This window comes from Eschrichtius robustus, chromosome 9 (assembly GCF_028021215.1).
Source record: "Eschrichtius robustus isolate mEscRob2 chromosome 9, mEscRob2.pri, whole genome shotgun sequence".
NCBI lineage: Eukaryota > Metazoa > Chordata > Mammalia > Artiodactyla > Eschrichtiidae > Eschrichtius > Eschrichtius robustus.
The window spans coordinates 119856257-119877097 of record NC_090832.1 but is presented as its reverse complement, the minus strand read 5'-3'; the positions used below and the strand labels follow the sequence as shown (position 1 = coordinate 119877097).

Here is a 20841-nt window from a genome sequence, read left to right as displayed (position 1 = left end):
CTCGGGAGGCTTGAGTGCTAAGTGGGGAGTGATTTTAGGAGAGATGTGTGGGAAAAGGTTTCAATATTTGGCAGTGCCTAAAGGCAAGATGATTCGAAATGTTGTTTTTGTTTTTGTTTTTTTTAAATACGCTTGATCAGCCCATTATGCTATTCCCTGATTTCTGAAAATGCCTTGTCACTGGAATATCACATTCGGCACTTGCAGCAAGATAGAACCTCCATAACCCTCAGGATCACATTTTTAGTTTTTTCCATCCATTTATTATATGTTTCACTTACAGCACACAAATGTATGTATTCATCAGGAAATCAATTTTTTTTAATTGAAATATAGTTGATTTACCATGTTTTAGGTGTACAGGAAAGTGATTCAGTTATACATGTATATATTCTTTTTCAGATTTTTTCCACTATAGGTTATTACAAGATAGTGAATATAGCTCCCTGTGCTATACAGTAGGTCCTTGTTGTTTATTTTATATACAGAACTGTGTATCTGTTAATCCCAAATTTCTAATTTATCCTTCCCCGCTCCTTTCCCCTTTGATAACCATAAGTTTATTTTCTATGTCTGTGAGTCTGTTTCTGTTTTGTAAATAGGCTCACTTGTATCATATTTTTAGCTTCCACACCTAAGTGATATCATGATATTTGTCTTTCTCTGTCTGACTTACTTCACTTAGTCTGATAATCTCTAGGTCCATCCATGTTGCTGCAAATGGCATTATTCCATTCTTTTTTATGGCTGAGTAGTATTACCAGGAAATCAATCTTTCTTTTACAGATCTCTCCATTAAAATATACGGTTCTGAAATTAAAGACATAGACAATGCTGCAAGAATTGAAACAACCGAAGATACCGGAAAAATTTACAAAGTGTCCACAATGAGACGAATATTCGATTTGGCAAAACATCGAACCAAAAGATCAGCATTTTTCCCAACTGGGCTTAAAGTCTGTCCACAGGAATCCATGAAACAGATTTTAGCAAGTCTTCAAGCGTATTATAGATTGAGAGGTAAGGAAAGAGGTGCAGCCTGTTTGGACTTTCCCTCTCTTCATCCCTTCCCTTTCATCCATCCCAAGGTTGTGTTCAGCCCAGAGCTTCTCATTCAGTCACAGGAGTTATAAAAATCAGCCAACTGACCTGAGAGTTATGAAAAATAAGCCTTCGAAACTATGGCAGATCTGTGCTTGCATGTTTTAAAACCATGTCCTGTGCAACACAGAACCATGAGAGCATTTAACAAGCCACGAGGAAGCCTTGGCCTCTGGGTTTTACCTCTTTGTTTTATTTTTGCCAAAGCCCACTATTAAATCCTAATGTTGTACGAAGCACAGGATGATTGCAATGTCAGGAATCTGTGCAAGTTGATTGATGACTTAAGATTTCACTTTTCAAAAACCACATTACAATCCCAATCCTCCCTCCCTTCTTGGTAAGTTTCAGTTGTTTATTGCTGATCCAGTAAAAATGCCTGAAGCTGGGAAACCTGGAGGCACAAATTAGCAGTGGTTACCAATATATAATGCAGGGGTGTTAACGGGATTTACAGCACAATTACTGTGGTTTCCATCAGAGCTACAGTGTAGTTTTTACCCCAAGACAGCATTACAGGACTCTTACAGCATTCCCAGAAATCATGATGGAGTTCAATCACACCACGGCCATCAGTAGCTGTCCTTGTCATTCACTTACCGTGGATGAAAAAAAAAAAAATCCCATGGCTTCTTCTTTAAATGAAAGAAAAGAATCTTTGGTAACTGCTATTAAATTCCCCAGGTAGCTTGTCTGGCTGCATCCTAAACGCAAGTCACCTTACATGTGAAAACTGAGGAGGTTTACTGATTTCCACCTTGATCATAATAGATGTTTGCTTCCACTCCAAAAAGCACAGTCACCCTGCTCTATTTCAAGCCTATTGACTAGAGCGAGCTGGTTCAATTCTAGCCTGTGATGTGTTGCACATTCTGACAACTGAAAACTATGTCATCAACTAACATCCCACCAACTTCTTAAGTATTTACATCTATAAGATGTGCAAAAGTTGAATTAATCTGGGTGTTCTTATTGGGTTTGGGAAGCATAATTAACTAACAGTATCACAAATATCAAGCCCTGGGCTTCCCTGGTGGCAGTGCAGTGGTTAGGAATCTGCCTGCCAATACAAGGGACACAGGTTCAAGCCCTGGCCCGGAAAGATCCCACATGCCACAGAGCAACTAAGCCCGTGCGCCACAACTACAGAGCCTGACCTCTAGAGCCCGCAAACCACAACTACTGAGCCCACGTTCCACAACTACTGAAGCCTGCGCGCCTAGAGCCCTTGCTCCGCAACAAGAGAAACCACTGCAATAAGAAGCCCACGCAAGGCAACGAAGAGTAGCCCCCACTCACGGCATCTAGAGAAAGCCCGCGCACAGCAACGAAGACCCAACACAGCCAAAAATAAATTAAATAAATTAAAAAAAAAAAAAATCAAGCCCTATGTTCCTCATATGTCTCATTTTATGTGGAAGTAAAAAGATACTTGCTTTCTGACAGAAGGCACACCCGCAGAGAAATGACAGCTACTGGGTCAGAGTCAGAGGGAGGACTCTAATTATAGAATATCAAGTGCACGATATTAAAATTCTGAGGTCCTAGCACAGCACCTCTGCATATGGATGCAGAAGCAAAGAGGTCATTGGGAACGCAAAGAAAAGACAGTGCCATATGTAAAGCATTCGTTTTGGAGGTACCTACACATTGATCGGACAATGACGTTGGTAAATTTCATGTTATTTGTTAATGGATAGAAGCATAAATACATGGGATATGCATCACATTGACCATGAACACAGCTGTTGCTAACTATTTTCACATAACTTCTAATCCTTTACGACGTTCACAAGTAAGATTCATCACAGGTATTTGTAGAATAGACTATTGCTGCAACCAAATTTTTAGCTCTGAATTTTATTCTTAGCTCTTTATTCTTGATTAGGTTTGCCTCTTTCATTCTTGCTTCCCTGGATGAAACAAACCATTGTTTTTCTCCCCACAGCAATGACAGCCTATTATCTTCATGGCTGCCCCTGGGTGATATGAAATTTTACTGTTCACCAGCATGGGTTTCTTAAGTCTAACAAATTGGTTCACAAAGAAACTAGAAATAAGACCCAGCTCTAAAGCAGTGTTTCTTTGACAGAGTAACCCAGTTATCGTTCTCATAGCTGCTTTTACAAAATTATCTGTCGATGTTTTTCAAACTTAGAGGAGACAGCGCCCACATTCCTCAAATCAAATGGAATACCGAGCTATTTCTCTTCCCAGTGCTTAAAGCAACACAAGGGAAAATGTTCTGAGCTTCCTGATAGAATCGCAAAGATTTCCTCAGAAAGCGCAGACGCAAGGGTCAAGGTCGGTTCTGGTAGTTTCCCAGGCAGAACCTCTGCTCCCACCACGCAGACTCTCTCCTCTGTGACTGCCTCCCTTCAAAGTCCTCTGTGACTGCCTCCCTTCAAAGTCCTCTGTGAGTCCTTTGTGATTTCACCCCTCCCCATGTCTCTCCCTCTCTCTCCCTCCCTCCCTTCCTTTATCTCTCTCCACTCTCTCTTTCTCCCAACCCCAATATTAAAAGCTAGATCTTTCTTTCACGTTAATGTGTGACTCGGAGAAAGTTAAAGGTGAAGGGAATCCTAGTTCTTGCTACTCAAACCGCTGTCCCCAGACCAGCAGCATCACGTCACCTGGGAGCTTGTAAGAAACGCAGGTGTTCATTCAGATGGCTCCCCAGACCTACTTCATAATCTGCATTCTCATATTGAGAAGATGCCCAGGTAATCTTGCTCCTTCACCTGCGGCCCTTTCTCCCACCTCAGGGACACAGAAAGCCCTCGTCCCTACTAAAACCTACTTTTCCCAAAGGCTCTGAGAGAACATTCTCCCTGAAGCACCAACGCCTGCAGCTGCTTGAAGAATTATTTCCCTGGGGCACTGTCGTTTACAGTGATCAAAATGTCGGGATGAAACAGGGACCAGTATCTTTTCTTTAGACGATTTTTGAGGGGCAGGATTTTGGTGACTCCTCCGATGTCATTTTTCTGGCATCCTGGAAGCTCAGCACAAATCAGGAGGCACAGAATCCTTCTGTGATCAAGAGAACAGGAGCACCAGCCCATGACTCACTGGCAGAGTCACCCATCCTTGCTAAGGGAGCCTCAAATAAAAACCTTGGAAGTTGAGGCATCGAAGGATCTCAGGGCTGGGAGGAGTCTGAAAACCTCTGAGAAGTTGGATTTTTCTAACCTCTTGGTTTACCTTTCTGCACCATCTTTGTCTGGCTCTATTGGGAAGGATTGCCACAAGGATTTTGGAGAAAGCCGGAGCCTTGCCTCCCCAGTATCCCCACAGTTGCTTGAGATCTGACCACAGAACCTCAGCCTTTCTGCTGAATGTCTCAGCCTAGGCTGTTTGATGATGTAGGAAAAACCCTAGGCAACACACACCTCAAATGTGGAAAACTGGATGGCACTTTTGAGGTGGTGGGCACTGCAAACCATCCCCCCCCCGGGTCTGTGGGTTCTGGTCAGGTTGCCGCTAGTAAATGACCTGAGTTTCTGTTGGTCTGGAATTCCCTTTGCCTCTTAAAACAGAAAGTTAAGAGAAACCCAGATGTGGACCAAGTGGGGAGTGAGGGAAGGTAAAGCACTGGAGTAAGAGTCTCCAGACTGGGCTTCTCATACCTTGTTCCTCCCCATAACCCATAACCCCTTTTCTCTGCATGGCAGTCAGAGGGTTTCTTTAGAAAGTCAGATGATGTCAGCTTCTACTCCGAAGCACCCCCTTGCTCCTCATCCCTCCAGAGTTAAAGATCAACATATTACTATTGCTTATGACCAAAGTCTTCTATCTTTTTTCCCTAACTTAATCCCCTAAAATAATTTTTAAATTAGGTGCCCTCTTGAGAGCTTTTCTGTTGACATCTAAAGTTTTTCATCATAAGCTTAAATAATTGGATAAGATGTAACTTTTGGTGAGCTGTAAATATTGATATTGAAAATAAGATAGGAATTAAAGCATTCTCGTATATACAGTGGAATCTATCATAGATACTCAATACTTACCATCAAGTACTCTACAAATGCATGAACAAACCCTTCCAAACAGCAGGCAATGTCACGTGGTCCCTTTTCCTCCACACACCCACATTTCCATCCCACCTCTCACTGCAGAGTCTTATCTTAATGTAATTTAGGTCATACTTAAAAGTCTGTTATGGGTTGCTCTAAAATACTTCTCAGTAACAAAAATGTACATAATTTGAAATTACATTTTTTACTTATTTCCTAAGTAAATAACTTATTTTACTTACTTCCAGAAAGTTCTTCTGGATTCAGTTGCATTTATAATTATTTTTAATATATAATTGATTAAAGGAAGTAGATATAAGTTTGACAAAAGTTTTTAATTTTTTATTGATGGATATAAGCTCAGATATTGGTTTGGGGTAACTAATGTTTATAGATACAAAATTAGGAACAAAGCTTTGGAAGGGGCCAATTTAAATGAAGGGCCAATAGCTTAAGTTCCACTAGCTTCTGCCTCTGGATAGATGGGGTTGCTTTGGCGCTGTCCCTCTATTAGTTCATGTGCCATTATTTATTATTCCTATTATGTATTGCTAACATTAGGCAGGATTTAACGTCCATTTTATCCCTATTCTTTTCCTTAGTTTCACTTAAATGCTGAGAAAACGTGTTACATAAATAAATAGACGGGAACAGATGGAGTTTTGTTACAGTAGCAGCCTTATTCTTAAGTTCCCCTGGCATTTTATGCTAACAATGACATCGTGATCTGCCATCATTATTTTTAATGATCTATCGGCTGTTGACTTCATTAGGACTTTTTCTAATGTGTTGAAGGCAAAGCATCAGAAACTGCCCTACTTGCAAAAACTGTGTGTTTGCCCTTGACTAAGTTCACTGCCTGTCTTAATCTCAAACACAGTTATTTCAAATACCCTTTGTGTGGCAACCTTGGGGCACTGTGCCGTCACAGGAAGACTATGGATGGGGAGATGGGGGAAGGATGACGGCCAAAGGGAAAGTGAGGAAGGAAAGATGTGTTGTTAGGCAAACCAATTTAGGAAGGCACGATAGGGAAGTTGAGATCTAGAAATTGAGTCCCTTTAAATGTCTGTGTGCCTGTTGACCCCTTGGAAAGTCTGCAGATACAGCGGGGTACCTGTGCCCCAGTTGAAGATGACTGCTGCAAGACCTGCACCATCTCTGTGCCTCTCACCACATCCTTCCGTGTTCATCCTCTATGACTCTCAGCCTTGCTCTGGCCACAGTGACCTTTTTACTGTTTCTTCAACGTGCCCAGCGTTCTCCAGCCTTGGGGCCTCTTCCCAAGCTGTTCAAAAGTCACCTTGATCATGAGGCCTTCCTCAACCACGCTATTATAAATAGCAGTCTTACACACACACACACACACACCTGTATTTCTATCTCCCTTCTTTTATTTTTCTCCATGGTGCATATAGGGGCTCAATAAATATTGGTTAAATGAATTAATCTCTATGGGCTATAGGCTACTGTATCAGCATAAGCCATGACAGAGCTTGCCATGTTTAAGATTGGACTTGGGTTGGGAGAAGGGCGTCTTCTCAGGATTTGGCCGTTTCTCACTCCTCATGGCGCTGCCTTGCAGTGTGCCAGGAAGCAGTGTGGGAAGCGTATCGGATCTTTCTGGATCGCATCCCTGACCCAGGGGAATACCAGGACTGGGTCAGCATCTGCCAGCAGGAGACTTTCTGCCTCTTTGACATCGGGAGAAATTTCAGCAACTCCCAGGAACACCTGGATCTTCTTCAGCAGGTGAGTTTAAACACGGAGTGTTGGGAACCCGGTCCAAATAGCTCCCAGGCCTCCAGACCCTGCCCCTTTTGAACTGGTTCCCCCAGCGTAAGGGTTGGCTGAAGAAATGCTTAGAGAGATCTGAGAAGGCCAACAGGAATTTTATTCCCGCAAAATAACATTTTACAGGCAGATTGAAGTGAAGTTAAAGGGAAAAGGGAATGAAAATAGACTTTGGCTCTTCAGTTGGCATTGTCTCTTAATAAAATTACTTTTTATCTTCCTACAGAGGATAAAACAGAGAAACTTCCTTGAGAGGTGAGTACCTAAAATACAGTGCAGCATGCTCTTGACTTTTGAAAGATCACATGATGGAGTGAGACTGAGCTATTGTGCCTTTATATTATTTCAGCTACTGAGATCGGAGTAGGTTATTCTGACAGACACTTTATGCATATATTTTGCTGAAGATAAATGAGTATATAAAAGGGAAATGGATAGACCTTATAGATCGAGATAGATGTTTGCACTATATTTGCAGATTAAATGGATGCAATACTGTGTGATAATTATCTAACATGTTTTTTACTTATTAGATACAGAGCAATTAAAATAGTTTAATTTTTAGAACTGATGAAAAATATTAGTTACATCAGGAACATGTTGAATGCAATCAGAGAGCAACCTGAATTTTGAACTCTCATTTGGTATTCTGTAAAGTGTTAGTATTTCTCAAACTAAACTGAAGCACTGAGCTGTGCCTTCTACAAGAACCGAATATCAAATAAGAAAATCGAAATGCAAAGAAAAAGCAAAGTACATCCGATAAAATGATTAAAGAAGAGACGTGCTGTTGCCAAACTCTAAACTCACAAATTACACTCATAATAGTTAGAAATCTAAATCTGAAGATAATAATACTGCAGAGAGAGACACAAATTGGGCTGTATGAATTACAATTCTTTATAATGCTTTCCACATTCGTTCCTTGGTTTCTGTTCCCTTTGTCACAACCTGGCCCAGGACCTTATTAATTTACACTGTGCAAAACGTCAAATCCTTACCTCTAACCTCTTCCCCTCCTTAACTTGCATAACTGTTCCTGGGTTAATACATCGGAGATATTCCTTTTTTTACACTGAGGCTTGTTCAAAGGCCTTTCAAAAATACTCCCGCATCTTCCCCTCGCCCTTCTGAATATCCACTCCCACCCTTCTCCACGTGCTCTGTGGGCAGAGGGCTGAGAGGGAGGGACTGACTCACTGGCCTCCCTTGGCCTCTGACTTCTGGGAAGGACCAGCCAATGTGGATCAGGAAATCAGAGGGAGAAGCAGGGTGAGGTGAGCGAATTTATCACCTCCCCACGGCCCCAACGTGCAGAGTCTTCCAGGGCTACGGACCTCTTTCAGCAGCAGCTCAGCTCCTGTCAGGCAGCCCTCTCTTTCCACAGAGCCTGCTCTGTCTCTGCTTCGTGGTAACTGCTGCATCATCTCACCCCTCGTGGAGAGGGGAGCTTTGAGTACCTCGCTGTTATCACCCAAGGGTTCTGCACTCGCCCTTGTGGTTGCTCATATAGTCTTCCCGTGACTTAGTAAGTAAGGCCTTTAGTAGACTTTGCTCAAATTACCCAACTCTGAGTGAGCCATCTCTTCCCTCTCAGGACCTCCACTGAGGCAGAGGCCAAACTAATTCATCAAGGCCTTCGCCCCCTGACCTTTCCAGCTTTGCCCTCCATGAGCCAGGATCCCACCACTGCCACCATGACACTTCCTCACCACGTCCAGACCACACCCTGCTCATCCTGGGCTCTGACCACAGCCTTCCCCTCTGCCTGAAGAACTCATCTTCTCCACCCCACCCACCAAAATCTTGCTCTCCTTTCAAGCTCCCTAGTCCCCTACAACAACAGAGGACCTAGCCATTCCCTCTGGTCTTCCATCAGCGTGAGCCACTATTTAGATCAAACAGTCAACCATGACTGTATTGTACAAACACAGACACAATCCTTTGAGACCTAATAGCTTATAATAAGAAATCTTTCAGTGAGTTTCAATAGCTATCACTACTGCTACTCCTTTCTAAATAAAGCTTGCTAGAATGGGCTAATGTGATATGCAGACAGCTCTATAACCATGACCTTGGATGACACTCCCTGGCACTGCAAACCTACCCACAACTCCCCGGCAGGTTACCACTGCAGGCAATGATTATGTCCAGAATAGGGATTCAAGACACCTGCATTATCCAGAAATCTCTCTCTCTCATTATCGTAACCACAAGACTTACTTTATCAGATAAACTGAATGACTCTCTGAATTTACAGGTTTGAGGGTCTGAGATTTTAGCAAGAATATTTCAGTCATAGATCATGTGATCAATTATCTTTGATGTCAAGGACACAGTTGAAGCACAATGGGGACTGTAAAACATCAGACCCCCAGAACCATCTTTGCCTGCTATGAAAATGCTCCCCAGAACGGCAAAAAGCCAAGATGCTTATGGAAAACCCCTGGAGTCAAACGTAATTATTTGGGGGTTGTTTGAATTTTTCTTCAAAGAAAATATATTAGAAGATTATTTCTGTAATGAAAATATAGGTAAACCTAGTTTTAAAATATACTTTCTCTCTAATTTTTAGGTCTATTCAGTATAAGCAAATTTAAATGCATTTCCTCTATTGTCATCAAGCTGCTTTTCACCATCTCTTTTTTATTTCTTATTGTGCTAATAGAAAAGATGAAATATCCACAAAGGAGACATTAGGAGAGCCTGGTGAAACCCCTGTGTTTTCAACAGGTAAGCTTAGAACTCCTCGTTTCATCTGCTACTGAACCTTAATTCAAACCATCATGAAAGCATGTTATTTGAAAAGCAATGGTTAATTGAAGTTGGCACAGTGTATAATGCACTTTCTCAAAACTAACTTGTATTTCTAACCTTACAAAATAATTTAAATTCATAGCATACGTCTTGGAAAATACAGAAAAGAATAAAAACAAAACCAAATCACCCATTATCCTACAACTTGGAGGCAGTCATCGATATTTTCCAACAAACAAATTCAAGATAATGTATTCATGTGTCCTTTACATAGCCGCAAAAAGAAAAAGTAACCAGATCTCATTAGGCAAAACCAGTTAACTGTAACACATCTAGGGGAGCTCCAAACTTGCGTTCTGGAAAGGAATAATGAGGAATTTAAGTGGGATCAAGAGTCTGAGTTATATTTTGCTCAAGAACATATTTGTGTGATCTTAAAAGAAAATGAGTTCAGAATGCACCTAACATCTGTAATTTCCAGAGTGACAGGAAAAGCATGTGTCATGGTGACCTCATTCTAATTTAAACTCCTCCAGCCTCATTTTCGTGCCTGTACTTTTTAAAATTTCCACAGACGTTGCCAGTGTCTCACCCGGGTCCCTGCCTCCCCCTCCTGATGACACACCCTTCAACGAAATCCTCAACAACACCCTCCCGGACACCAAGATGCCTACAATAGTAAGAAGTTCTCAATCTAGCCCTTCACATGTCTGTTTGGTTTCATTAGTAAAACAGGGAAAGACAAGGGATGGACTGGCCATTCACTGTTATTAGTGCTGCATTTTTATCACCCCAAGTAAGAGTCGGTGACTTCCTTTTATTCACTGTTCTCACTTCTTCCAAGGGAGGCACTGAAAGGAAAAGAAATAGATTGGTAACTAGGATAAAGTGAGAGAAGTTGCAACTTAATTTTTAACTCCAGGAGGGCAGGGGCCCTTCTTCCCTCAGTGCCCAACAGAACGTTATGTACAGCAGGTGCTCACCAAGCGTTAGAGTGAATAAATGATGGGTGAATGAATGAATGAATACATCAGTCAACCCATCAATGAAGTCCTTTCTCCACTGAAGTGTAATCACACACTGACAGCAAGGGCAGAGGTCTTCTTCCCATTCATGTGCAGCACGAATAGACCAGATAAATATCCAAATGACCGAAATCCTGCATGTCAAGCTGGGGAAAAATAAAAACAGTGTTTTCTAGCAAAAAGCAACACTGGTCACCACTCTGAGTGAAAGGGCATGCAGGATTGTTAGGGAATTGAATGTTGGTTATCACTAAGGGGGGACTTTTTAATTGAAGTATAGTTGATTTACAATATTTTACTAGTTTCAGGTGTACAGCAAAGTGGTTCAATGGTTTTATATACTCCATTTAAAGTTATGACAAAATAATGGCTATATTCCCCATGCTGTACAATAGATCCTTGTTGTTTATTTATTTGCTACACGGTAGTTTGCACCTCCTAATCAAAAGGGAGACATGCTTAACCTCTCCAAAAGCTTTGAGCCCAGACTCTCAGTGCGGAAGCAGGCAAACACCGCTCCGTTTCCTCCAGTGATAGAGTTGTGGCAGCACAAGGCAGGCAGCAGACCCAGAAGAGGGCAGTAATATAAGGAAGGGACCCCAGATCAGAAGCTGGATCTTATGCTGCCACTGCCACAGGCCTACCATTCCCTGTGGTCTGTGAGGCTTCTCTGGCCCTTTCCTCTTCCTGTGACCCTCCTTCCAAGGCACAGATCAAAGCCAGAAGGTGAAGGCAGGAAGTTCAGTCTCACCATCTCTACATGGAAATTCAGAGATGAGGACCCTGCTGGCCATTCTCTCTGGGCTTTAGGCTGGATGACTGTAGATTTGATGGAACTACTGCTATGAACAAAGAATTTAAATGTTCTGTTTTTCTCAAAAATACTGTTTCAACAACAGTGAAAACTGCTGTTGGAAAAAATTACTGAGATTAAACATATTCACTGCAAAATTTCTAAGACAACTCCAGTCTGCCTTCTCTCTTTTCTCACATTACCTGTGTCCCATCTCCTTCAAAGTCTGATATAGGTCCCTCCTTCTCCTGTAAATATCCCCTGAATATTTTATTTCACATTCATCATATCCTCCCTTTAACATCCTTTTCGCCACCTACATCTATATTTATTCTCTCATTCAGCAAACATTGGGCCATGCACTAAAGATACTAAGATGAGCAAGCCTCAGTCCGGTCCTTCAAGGAATTTGTAGTGCAGATAAGGGCAACAAAATAGCCTAAGTGCTATGACTGAAGACGGCAGATGTATAGACAAAATAATGGGCTAAGACAGGTTGCTGAGGTTGTGACCCGCCTCGTTACGGATATTCACTGAGAGTTTCGTGCAGAAATGGTCTCATGTTTTTTGCTTTGAGGGACTCAGTGAAGTGTGGGAATCACACTGGATTCAAGGAGATTTTATGTGGGGTGACAAGATTACCACATTAAAAAAAAAAACTTCTATGTGAGTGTATCAGAGGTACCAAATGAGCAATTCAGATGTCATTTGCTAGTGCAAAGGTTCAGAGAAGGCAAAGATTTCTACCCTAGATGGTAGAGGAGATGTTTTTTAGATGAACCAAAGGATATTGGTAAAAAGTAAATAAGTGTGTGTGTGTCTAAATGCTTCCATGAAGAGCACACAGTCATAAAATGATGGAGTTCTCAGGGATTCTACATAATTAACTCATTGGAGCTTTGATACTTTGTCTCTCCGTGAGATTCAGAGGCCACTGCTAGTTAATAGGCCTTCTATTCTAGAAGCACTTAAGGCTTCATAACCCACTTCCTGAGACAGTATCAACATATATTATACAATGTAACCATTTGCTCGTGGTTTATGTGAACAGAATCCCTTCTCTTTTTTTTTTTTTTTTTTTTTTTTTAACTCTAACCCAGGAAAGAGAAGTAGAATCCACTAATGCTGCTGAGGATGCCCTAGAACAGAAGGTGGAAATAAGCGTCTCCCTGGCAAAGCACAAGTTCAAGGAAGAGCTCGCCGACTCCCAGTCCCCATATTACCAGGAGGTTGCAGCCAAGTCTCAGCTTCAGGTGAGTGAACCCACCTCATACAACCAGAGCCCAGGGCGGGACTCAGATCTGGGAGCCAACAGCACAGAAATCCTCTTGGTTCATCTTCCTGAGACCAGGAATTCTTTTCATTTATTTATTTATTTATTTATTTTTATTTTTATTTTTTTTTTACCTTTTGACCCCTTCACCCATTTCTCCTACCTTCCACCCATCTCTACCTCTGACAATCACCGATCTATTTTTTGTATCTATGAGCTTGGTTTCGGGGGGGGTGTTGTGGTTTGTTTTTAGGTTCCACATATACGTGAGATCGTTCAGTATTTGTCTTTCTCTCTCTAACTTATTTCACCTAGCGTAATGCCCTCGAGATCCATCCATGTTGTCAGAAGTGGCAAGATTTCATTCCCTTTATGGCTGGATAATATTGCATTGCGTATGATGTATTCCATCTTCTTTATCAGTTCATCCATTGGTGGACACTCGGGTTGTCTCCATATCCTGGTTATTGTAAATAATGCTACAATGACCACGAATCTTTTCAAATAATGCTACAATGACCATGAATCTTTTCAGATTAGTGCTTTCATTTTCTTCAGATAAACCCCCAGAACTGGAATGAAGTGGAATTGCTGGATGATATGATAGTTCTATTTTTAATTTTTTGAAGAATCTCTGCACTGTTTCGATAGTAGCCGCACCATTTACATTCCCGCCAACAGTGCACAAGGGCTCCCTTCTCTCCACACCCTCTCCAGCACTTGTTATTTTTAAAAGGCCTGGCATTCTTCATGGGTGACAAGTGGAAGAAGTTATGTGGTCCACATCATCTGTCACTAAATCAAGACACTATCCCAAGATGGCTCTTCCATCTCTGACCATCATCGCAGCTGCCTGTTCCTGGTTAATTTAAAAAGCTCTTCATTCTCTGCAGGATAAATCCAAACTGTCATGCTGAACTTGGCATTTATGTGCCATGATAAGACTCCTGCCTTCCTTTCCAGCCTCCTCTTATCACCAGTTCCTTACCATCCCCCTCTTTACACTCTACTTTCCAGAAATGCGAACTGCTTGCAAATCTTTTCTTACCTTTAGTCTTTACATGGGCTGCCTTCTCTGTCTGGAATGCCCTTCCCTGAGTTACATTTTACAAACTTCGTCATGAAATGTTCTCTCTACGCATCCTGGGTTCGGTGCCTCTCCTGTGGGCTAACACCCTGTGCCCACTGTTGTCACAGCACTTATCACCTTGTCTTGAGATTGTTTGTTTACACGTCTATGGCTTTCGTTGTCTCCACTCCCCTCTGCTCTCCGGCCACACTCACTGCCATGAGGGCATGAGCTTCTTCTTGAGGGCAGGAACTGCTTCTTTCATCTCTGCTGCTTACCTCTTAATTCAGAGCTTGGGATGCAGTTAACTACTCAGTAACTGTTTGTAGAAATGCAACTGAAATTAGAAGCATCCATGAGATGATGTAACCATGAACTACATTTATGAACAGCCTGGGTGCCCAAGCATCTTAGCGTGGCCAGGGAACAACGGGTGCCTAGCTCTCATACTTGGAAAATTCAACGCTTTCCTCCTCTCAGCTGAAGAGGAGATGAATAACAGAAACATTCTCGACCTCCAACCTCTCCCTGCATCAGCATTCAGTCAATAAAATGTAAAGAATCTTTTCTATGAACTTCAAAGAGAAAGCATCAGCGTGGGATATTTATGAACCAGAGAAGTACTTAGACATGGATTAGTAGATAAATGATTTAAAGAATTGTCTGTTAACTTTTCTATTTGTTCTTTGAAATATTCTTTTCAACAGATCCTTAGGCTAGTCAGATTATCTTAAAATTGGATAATTGGCCATAGACGGTCTTCACTGACCTGTTGTTAATTTTCTAAGCACCTAAAACAACCTGATGTAAAAGAATGCAGAGAAATCATGATTTTTTAAAATCTGAGTTTTAGTTTTGTTTCTGCCCAAGAATTAGCCATGAGAATTTGGGGATCACTTCCCTGACCTTGATTCCTCATTTAGAAACTAAAGATGACCTCGAAGTGCCTTTCCAAGTCTAAAATGCTCTGTATCGAAATAGTAGCACTGTTCTTAACGTTTTATATATATTAACGGGATTTTTTATAGGATTCTATACTTAAAGTAAAATCATTTCTCTTTTTGACAAGTGAGGATACTGAGATGCAGGGAGATTAATTAATACACCCAACAATGTCACACCTATTAACTGGCAGAGCCAAGATTCAGACCCAGGCAGCCTGGCACCAGAACCCCTGCTCTTAACCACTATGCTATACTTTCTATTTTTCCCAAATAAATATGCATGGGGAAAGGATTTTTGTATCAGCAAATGAACATGCCTCTGAAAAATTTATCAACCAAAGAAGAGTATGTCTTGCTGGATCTTGTTCCAGAGACCATCACATCAGTCTTGCTGGTTCCATTTACATGGTCACTGGAGCCGCTCTTCTCAGCACATCTGTTCCCCTTCCAGGCACCTGAGCAGTCCGACCGCCCAGCAGCTGCCAGGAGATAACCAGCGAGCCTCACCACAGCCCAACACTTGCATTAGCTCAGCCATTCAGGCCTAATCAGGAATTAATGGCCAGTGCTTTGCAGTAATTTAATTTCCACAATAAACTTAATGACCAATTTAACACAAGTGTCAAAAGGAATGCTTAGTTGTTGTCTGAATGCTTTCTCTTGTGCAAACATCCAGGAGAACTCAACACGGCTGCCTTTTTTTTTAACATATATTCCAGCAGAATCAGGAAGGCCTCTGTGCATTTCACATTATTAATAAGGTTAACTGGGCACTTAATTAGCAATTTAGTGGTTAGCCGCTCCATGATCAGAAGTTCTCCGGAAGATAAGTTAGCAGAATTAACCGAAGGCCTTTGTCATCGCCTCCTTAGATGCCTTCTGCACCCTCCTAATCAAAGCTGATTCTTAATCAGTCACAACCAGGTTCACAGAGAGGGCACGGACATGAGCAATCAATCCCGTCCACAGGAGCCGGGGCTTAGGGGCTGATCTCCCCACAAGGCTCCCTGCTGCGCACGTCGCAGCTGGGGCTTCTCCGGAAGCAGTTCTGTGTGTGACGGATCGTTTTCAGATGTGTAACGGCATCGCTGGTATCCTGGACCAGAAAGATGGACAAGTCAGGGTCTGAACCTTGAGCTCCAGAACCTGCAGCTTACACTTAAAACAGTCCACGCCAGGGGCTGTCACTGGAATGGCATTTGGGGGCACAAACGCCTTGTGCCCCCAGAGCCATTTGTCACAGGGCATCCACTGAGCTTTCCCACCTGCCCCCGTAATAAAGATCAGCTCTGCGGAACCTGGCCTCCTCTCTCACCTCTATGAAGCCCACCGTGAGGTGGGAGTGGAGGCACGGGAACTTATTACCCAGACCCCCTGCCCTTGACCTCTATGAGGACCTTCATCCTGTCCTTCCCCCGTGAAGTCTGTCAAAAACAACTGACTGAAGGCTTGCTCTGCCTTGCCAGCCTCCATGCTATGTGCCCACTGAGGAAGTAAAAGTAAATCGAGCTTTAAGGAACTGGGAATCCAGTAGAGGAGGCAAAGACTAAGTAAATAAATAAAACAATATTACCAGCTCTCTGCTCATCGTGTCAGGCACTCACTAGTTATTCCTTATGACAACCTTACGATATACGTATTGTTATCCCATTTTGGCTAAGGAGACCAAGATTCAGAGAGATTAAGTGATAAACTCAAGGTCTTGCAGCTAGAAGGTAGCAGAACCGATATTTAAACTCAGGTGTGTACAGCCATCTCCACATCACCCAAAAGCTGAGCTACCTTCATCACTGCAGTTGTTACACACTCAGGGAACAAAACTACTTTTAATACTGGTACAATAAAATATAATTTAGATGGTAAATCAGTCTGCTGGAAAAAAAAAAATCCACGATGCACTCCAAAGCCCAACGTAAGTGATTTGGGGATTATCTGTGCATTACCGCTCTAGTCTTTGGCATAGATCATGTAGACTCAGCAGTAATTTTAGATACAGTGACAAGGCAGTGGCATATTGATGAGTTTAGAGAAAGAAAAGATGTTCTCAAGTCGATTAAGCAAAGTTTGCTGGGTCCCTACTACATGGATGACGATCTGCTAGGGACTGGGAGGAAAGGAGATAAAGAAGAATAAATAGGACACAATCCCTGAGCCCGGGAAGCATAATCTCAATGAAGAGACGGCATACCCCTCATGGACTGTTTTACAGGACGTATGGCAATAAGTTCTAGAACAGTAGGGAGAAGAAATAATGGAGCCTGACTTGGGGGAGCTACAAATGCTTTTCAATAGAGAAGATGCTTGAGCTGCCTTTGAATGATGGCATGAGGGAGGCAGTCAATGAGGAGAAGGTAGGAGAAGTTGCATTTGGGGCTAAAGGGGAAAAAAAAGGTCACAGAAGTCCGGAGGAAGTACGTGTCATATTTGGGGAGACACAGGAGTTCGTTTAGTGTGACCAGAGGACACGATATTGGCCGAGGGGGTAAGGATGGCAGGAAATGCAAATGGAAAGGTACTTGGAGGGGCAGATTGTGGAGGGTTTTAAATATCATTCTAAAGAATTGGACCTTATTCAGTAGGCACTGCAGCCCATCACAGGATTTTTAGTGAAAAGCAACAGATAGGGAATGATTAACTTGGGAAGAAAGTGTAGTCAAGGGGACATCTTCCTTCGCCCGCCCCAGCACACCCCCAAAACCCATTTCCCTTCCCTCCCCCTACACACATCCAGAAAACCATTCAGCAGTGTCAGAGGGGAGACAGTGAGGGTGTGCCTGCCATGGGGATAAGAAGAACATGGTGGAAACAGAAGTCATGTGGAATTCAGACTAGCAGGCATTGGTGACTGGACAGCAGGAGCACAGAGGGAAGGTGTGTAGGGTTGCTGGGCTCTCTGGATGGAAGACCATGGGTGCTCGTGACCCTGACCGAGATAGGGAGCCCGGGAGGAAAGGCAGATCTGGAAGGAAGAGATTCACTCTGGTTTGGGCGCATTTCGTTGGTGGCAAAGTTGGGATTTTCAGGTGAAGAACTCCAAGCTGCATCTCAGGCGGTTGTGGAAGCCGTGGGAGAAAACCAGATCCCCCAACGAGAGGTAGAGGGGAGTGGGTGCAGGGAAAGGGGGGCAAGGTGGGCCCTCCCTTCAGCACTTTATTACTAACTGCTATCACTTCCTCGTGGTCTCTCTTGCCTCCCTGCCTCCCACGAGTCAACTGGATGGGGAAGAGCCCATTTCCATGGTGATGTGTCCTGAGAGCCTAGCACAGAACCCACAGCAGAGCTTCCTGCATACATGGGAGCGTGTGTGCGATGGGGGGCTGAGAATGCAGACCTGCAGAATCCTTACAGCTGAGGGAGAGGGTGAAGTCAGAAAGAGGATGGAGTGAAGGAGACTGAGAAAGTGGCCAGAGAGATGGAAAAAGAACCCGAGAAAAGCAGGGACTCCGTGGAAAAGGAGTGGAAAGTGCCCCTGGGTTTGGAGAGGACCATCCTTGCTGGGGGAACCCAGAGACAGAAGCCAGGCTGCCGTGGATCTGGGAGCCATTGAGTACTGCAATTGTAAGCTGTTCTGATTATGCACCTCATGAGCAAGATGAAATCAAGAAAATGTAAAGTCCACATAAATCTAAGAGCAAAACTAATGAGATTAGAGTTTGCTTCTACTATTTTTTTTACTCATTCTTTTTTTTTCAATTGAAATACAGTTGCTGTACAATATGGTATGTTACAGGTGTACAATATGGTATGTTACAGGTGTACAATACAGTGATTCACAATTTTTAAAGGTTTTACTCCATTTATAGTTATTATAAAATATTGGCTATATTCCCTGTGTTGTACAATAGATCCTTGTAGCTTTTTTTTTTTTTTTTAATATCTATTCATGGCTGTACTGGGTCTTCGTTTCTGTGCGAGGGCTTTCTCTAGTTGCGGCGAGCTGGGGCCACTCCTCATCGCGGTGCGTGGGCCTCTCACTGTCGCGGCCTCTCTTGTTGCGGAGCACAGGCTCCAGATGCGCAGGCTCAGTAATTGTGGCTCACGGGCCCAGTTGCTTCGCGGCATGTGGGATCTTCCCAGACCAGGGCCCGAACCCGTGTGCCCTGCATTAGCAGGCAGATTCTCAACCACTGCGCCACCAGGGAAGCCCCTTGTAGCTTATTTTATACCTAATAGTTTGTACTTAACCCCTTACCCCTACCTTGCCCCTCCCCCCTTCCCTCTCCCCACTGGTAACCACTAGCTTGTTCTATCTGTGAGTCTGCTTCTTTTTTGTTGTATTCACTAGTTTGATGTATGCTTCTACCATGTTATTTAGGTACAGCAGCCAGTTTGACTTTAATAATCCCTTTAACATTACAGATATTTTCCAAATCATATAATTCAATTCAGAAAATATGATGATTACTCTGTGTGTATAAATAAAAATACTGTAGCCAAAAAAGTTTCTTCCAAATACCACCTTAAAATTATTTCATATTTTATGTAAAGTAACCAGTAAAGCAGGTCAGAACTACCCAATTACAGCTTTTAAATAAATAGCAAAACACTTTCCTCTGGGTTTCAGAAATAAATGAGAACAAAAAGTTTGGCCTCAATCGTTACTTCAATTTTCCATTTTCACTGTTTTCCCCTAACTCATCAAAAGTGTTTAGGCTTTTTCAATTAGGTAAGATGTGACCCAGTAGAACCAAAGTGTATTTCATAAATTTCTTTCTCTCTGCAGATGCAAAAGGTATTTAAGAAACTTCCAGGATTCAAAGAAATCCATGTGTCAGGATTTAGGTAAGAGAATCGGACTCTTCTCAATTTTTAACTTACTTTCTCGCTATCCCCTTTTAAAAGCAGTGTCATGAGGATTTTAAGGTCACTTTTACCCCAATTGTTTAGCTCCACCAAATCCTGAAATCTGAATACATCTCAGATGAAGGAGTTGTCTAATTAGAACGTGACTCTAGGTGATTTTTAAGGAGTAACACAGGAGCCGTCCTCCTTCCTTCCTCCGGAGTCAGAAACACAGCTTTCTGCAGAGAGCTCATCGCTGTCTTTGGCAATGTCATTTACCGAACCTCTTAGGAAAATCCCTCAGCAGAGACAGGTACAGAAAAGCAGCAATTAGTTACCTTGATGTCAATTGCCTGGTTTCCTATCCAATGCTAAATACCGTCATCGTTTAAGCAAATCATGCTGATCCTAGGGAGACGGGAAACTAATCAAAAGTGGTACCTATACGGGTAAGAGAATTGGGTAGACAGGGATGGGGATGGAACGATTAATACCTGTTTTATCACGTTGATGTCTGACCGTACTTTTATACCATTCTGATGTCTGGTCCATAGTAATGTATTACCATGCAAAATTTATAAAATTGAATATTTAAATAGAAGACATGAAATAAAGTAGTGCCACGCTAAAGCAGGGTTCCATCATGTTCCCACAGATTTCCCATAAGCAGGCCTATATCCATTAGCATCTCAATATTCCAATGTGGGTTCAGGAGTTTTGGCAAGACTTTTGCATCTTTCTTTTAAGTTCCCACCATTCAAAACATCTACAAGGGGGATCATAATGTGGTATTTTTTTAACTGTGCCACAGGGCATACATACATCAGCCCTGGCGTGAGCAGAGGAAGTCCATCCTCTGCTAAGTCCATTCTAAGTCCATCCCTTGCACTGAGGGGGATTTGTAAAACAGGAGGACAGGCCTCTCTCGAAGTTCTTCCTGGCCTGTCCCCATCTGTTGTCTTAAAGCAAGAAGGTCCACAGGGTGGGTCCCACATGCTCACAAAGAACAGCCGTGTAGGTGGGGGGCTCCACCCATTTATTTCTCTGGAAGCTATCAGGCCCCTCTGATGTGTGTAACTCCAGAGGAAGGACATGTTGAACCATGAAAGTAACAACAGATGAAACCCTTAACATTTACCAAAGCAGACTCATTTTTCTTTATTTCAAGATGCTGGTCTACAGTATTCCATGTGAAATCAGATGCATTAGAGAGAAATAAAAGGTGATAGGAGAATACTCTGCATAGATGCAAGGTCTTCTGGATAGACCACTGCAGTTAAAGAACAA

General features: G+C 42.6%; 1 protein-coding gene across 1 annotated transcript in view; it reads left to right on the top strand.

Annotated features, from left to right (window-relative positions):
* Window positions 1-20841, top strand: part of IMPG1 (interphotoreceptor matrix proteoglycan 1) — a 100611-nt gene that overhangs the window by 3369 nt on the left and 76401 nt on the right. Inside the window, exons 2-8 of the mRNA XM_068550862.1 lie at window positions 787-1020; window positions 6703-6869; window positions 7138-7166; window positions 9580-9644; window positions 10243-10346; window positions 12587-12739; window positions 19496-19554. Coding sequence (XP_068406963.1) covers window positions 787-1020; window positions 6703-6869; window positions 7138-7166; window positions 9580-9644; window positions 10243-10346; window positions 12587-12739; window positions 19496-19554 — 811 coding nt within the window. The remainder of the gene's footprint in view (window positions 1-786; window positions 1021-6702; window positions 6870-7137; window positions 7167-9579; window positions 9645-10242; window positions 10347-12586; window positions 12740-19495; window positions 19555-20841) is intronic.